We start from the raw sequence: 3,826 nt of genomic DNA on the forward strand, positions 1-3,826 counted from the left end.
TCCCTCCTAGTTCTGTGGTACAGAAATATCTGCCATAGCTGTATACACTATTCCGTGTTGTAACACAGACTACTACTCTAATTAGCTTCAATCCAGTTCATGCTGGATGAAGACAACCACTACTAACCCTGAATTTGGGGTTTTCACATTTGTAACTCCATTTCCCCTTTGAGCTTTTTGTCAGCCTCCAACAGTCAAGAGACACAGCTACCATGACCACATCTGAACTGTAATATTTTCTAAACAGAAAACTATTTACTCCACATTTGAAACAGAAAACATTTCCTTCATTTTATTAGGTAAGCAGCAGATATTGAAAAGGAAGGCTTATTCTGCAGTGACCGGAATTAACAGTGCAATGATAAGAAAGCACCAGGCCCCCTGAAAGGCTTCATATGCAGCCAGGAATAGTGCGGTCAGCAGTCACATCTGCACTTGGTTTTTAACCCAAAGCAAGGTATAAGTTTTATTGCTTTTCACATGAAATAGAGGTAAGCAGGTCTACTGGATTTCAGGAGATTTCACGTTGCTTTTGCGTTCACGTATCAGCGCTCTGCTTCTTTCCTCAGATATTCCTCTAATTCCATCAGTAAGTCAGTCCACACACTTAGGCCACGGACATTAAAGTCTCCACCCTGGGCTTTCAGGAGTTTCAGAGCAGCTTGGGTCTGTGCCTTGACCAGATCAGACCCCTGACAGAGGCAGCTGAAGCGCTCCCTCAGCTCCTCCCAGGACAACACAGCTTTGTCAAAACAACTTTTAACCCACCGTCCCTGCAAGGGGTCATAGAGCAAGCCGCTTCCCCAGCCAGTTAAGAGGTCCAAGTAAGGTCTGTTTAACTGGGAATAGTGACCAGCAAGGGAGGCAAGAAGAGAGCCTGGGAGGAAAAGGCAGAAGGCAGAAAATCGCTCCATGTTCTCCAGCAGCCAGGCAAGCAGGGGCCCGGCAAGGTCTTCTTCTGTTGCACTCACTTGGTTTCCATTTAGGCTGTTCCCAACCCGTTCCCCGCCTCCGGCCTGCTCAGCGCCGCTCTCCTGCCTTAGCAACAGCGCCGCTGCCACCACCCCGAATGCCCGGCGCTGGGGGAGCTGCTCCAGGACACCCGACAACCACCGCAGGCTCCCCGCGGCCTCTCCGGCCGGCTGGGCCTCCTGCCCCTCCTTCCGCAGCCGGCTCAACAGCAGCTGCGCCTCCGCCTGCACCTGCGGCTCCAGCCCCTCCGGGGGCCGCGGCAGCGCCAGCAGGCGGGAGGCGGCCTTCCGGCGGGCGAGGAGCGCCAGGCTGCGGGGCTCGGGGCCGGGCTCCACGCCGCCAGGGCACAGCAGGCTGTGGATGAGGCGGCGGCAGGCGGCGGGCGGCAAAGCGCGGTTCTCCAGCAGCGCCAGGCCCAGCAGCTGCGGGCAGCGGCCCAGGTTGGGGAAGCCGAGCAGAGGGCTCCGCTGACCCCGCCGCAGCCGCCGCCCCAGCGCTTCCCGGAGGCGAGGCCGGGTGCGGAAGCGATCGTGGAGGTGCTGGAAATAGCGGGCCCACTCTAGAGCCCTGTCCAGGGTCAGGGAGTCCCAGTCCCGCACCAGCGCGGAGCGGGATACAGCCAGGAGCGCAGGCAGCTGCTCCACCTGCTCCAGCACGACCTCCATGGCGGCCGGGCCAGCCTTGGCGCCAGTGGTTTGAGCAGAAGCCCCGCCTCCCTCCGGGAGCCGCAGCCAATCCGAACCGGAGAGGGCGGGGATTTGTGTGTCTATTGGCTGAACCTGACGTCAATCCCATGCGGATTGATCTCCCGTTAAAGGAGACGTTAAGCGGTCTTGCGTGTCAGTCATTTTTGTCTAATACCGCAGTGGGTGGCGCGTGAGAGAAATTGGGCCAAATTAAAGCGTTCAAAACCGAGCAGGATTAAGTTGTGAAAACAAGCAAACAAAAAACAACACAAAACAAACGAACACACACACACACACAAAACCCACAACAAGAAACAACCACCAGCAGAGACGCTTAGAATAAACCTTAAAATTGTTAAATGCCCCTTAAAAAAAAAATAAAACTTTTAAAGAGTAAACATCCCGTGTCCCACATTTGGGGGTATTTCCCGATTTCTGTGGTAACCCCATCCCTGCAGGGCAGCCATGGCCGAGCTCCCCAGTGCTGCCCCAGACTGAGCCTTGCAGAGGTAATGGCTGAGGAGCTGGGGCTCTTTAGCTTAGAGAAGAGGAGACTGAGGGGTGACCTTGTTAATGTTTATAAATATGTAAAGGGTGAGTGACACGAGGATGGAGCCAGGCTCTTCTCTGTGACAACCAATTATAGGACAAGGGGCAATGGGTACAAACTGGAACACAGGAGGTTCCACTTAAGTATGAGAAGAAACTTCTTCTCAGTGAGGGTGGCAGAGCCTGGCCCAGGCTGCCCAGGGGGGTTGTGGAGTCTCCTCCTCTGGACACATTCAAACCCACCTGGACACCTTCCTGCGTAACCTCATCTGGGTGTTCCTGCTCCGGCGGGGGTTTGGACTGAATGATCTTTTGAGGTCTCTTCCAATCCCTGACATTCTGTGATTCTGTGATAATGCAGCCAGGGTTTTCCACAGGGATGTGCCCCAGACAACGTGGTGGAATTGTGCTATAATCGCTCCTCTTTGTAGTGAGAAGCGACCCCTTCTTCCTTTCCCGCCTCCCCCGGCTGAAGGGCAGCTGGTAATGGCAGGCTTCATGTATTACATGCAGCTTGCAGGACGCAGCCTACTTGTTGGAGCCACTGTTCCCGGCTGCTTTTTTCATGTCGGACGCCTAAAGAGCTTCTGATCAGCTGGGAGACAGCACCTCTCCTTTCATCCTCGCCCCCACGACAGACCTGCCACGCTCAGCGCTCCCGCACGGTGTGGGAGCGAGCGGGCCGACCCGGCTTCTGGAACCTTCTGCAGGCGTCCCCGCTCCTGAGGGGATGAAGCAGAGGCGGGAAAGTGCCGGGCGCTGGAGCTGGTAGGGTTGGGAGCTGCTGGGTGCTCTGCATGGAGTTCATGGCCCTGTGGTGTAATCCTGGACACCAAGTGGGTACGAAGAGAGCAGAGAAGCCTGGTGATCCCCGGGGCTCAGCTGCAGGCAGTGATGGCGGCTGCACTACCCATGAGGGATGCGGAAGTCACTGGGGCTGGGGGGCTCAGTGGGAATCGCGGTAGAGGAGCAGCCAGTCTGTGGGAACCCGGTTCGATCCCCACCACCGCCTTAGAGCTACAAAGATGGTGAGGGGTCAGGAGCACCTTCTTTATGAGGAGAGACTGAGAAAGCAGGGTCTGTTCAGCCTGGAGAAGAGAAGCTGAGAGGGGATCTCATCACTGTTTATAAATATCTCAAGAAGATGTGACCGGACTCTTTTCAGTGGTGCCCAACAATAGAATGAGGGGCAACAGGCACAAACTGAAGCACAGGAGGTTCCATCTGAATATGAGGAGAAACTTCTTTACTCTGAGGGTGCCAGAGCCCTGGAACAGGCTGCCCAGAGAGGTTGTAGAGTCTTCTTCTCTGAGACACTCAAGACCTGCCTGGACCTGACCCTGTGTGATCTGCTCTGGTGAAGCTGCTGTAGCAGGTGGGTTGGACTCGGTTATCTCTTAAGTTTTCGGTTAACTCTTTCTAGAATAATAAACATGTTAATTGGATACAGGTGGCTAGAGATTTGTTACATTGTTAACAATGAAAATGCTTTTGTTCTTAATAAATTAATGCTCATCTGTCATTTGCCATGTCCATACACTTCAAAGCCTATTATAAACTAACATACATTAGAGAGAAGATGAAACACACACACATTTCAATTACATACAGTTGAGTGC

At 54.1% G+C, this 3,826-nt stretch overlaps 1 protein-coding gene across 1 annotated transcript; it reads right to left on the reverse strand.

Moving 5' to 3' along the window:
* Positions 1 to 265: 265 nt before the first annotated feature.
* FANCF (FA complementation group F) lies at positions 266 to 1,651 on the reverse strand. The gene has a single exon (XM_065839669.2). The coding sequence runs from the start codon at positions 1,635 to 1,637 to the stop codon at positions 546 to 548; it is 1,092 nt and encodes a 363-aa protein (XP_065695741.1). The 5' UTR covers positions 1,638 to 1,651; the 3' UTR covers positions 266 to 545.
* Positions 1,652 to 3,826: the final 2,175 nt, after the last annotated feature.

This window comes from Patagioenas fasciata, chromosome 5 (genome assembly GCF_037038585.1).
Source record: "Patagioenas fasciata isolate bPatFas1 chromosome 5, bPatFas1.hap1, whole genome shotgun sequence".
NCBI classification, from domain to species: domain Eukaryota; kingdom Metazoa; phylum Chordata; class Aves; order Columbiformes; family Columbidae; genus Patagioenas; species Patagioenas fasciata.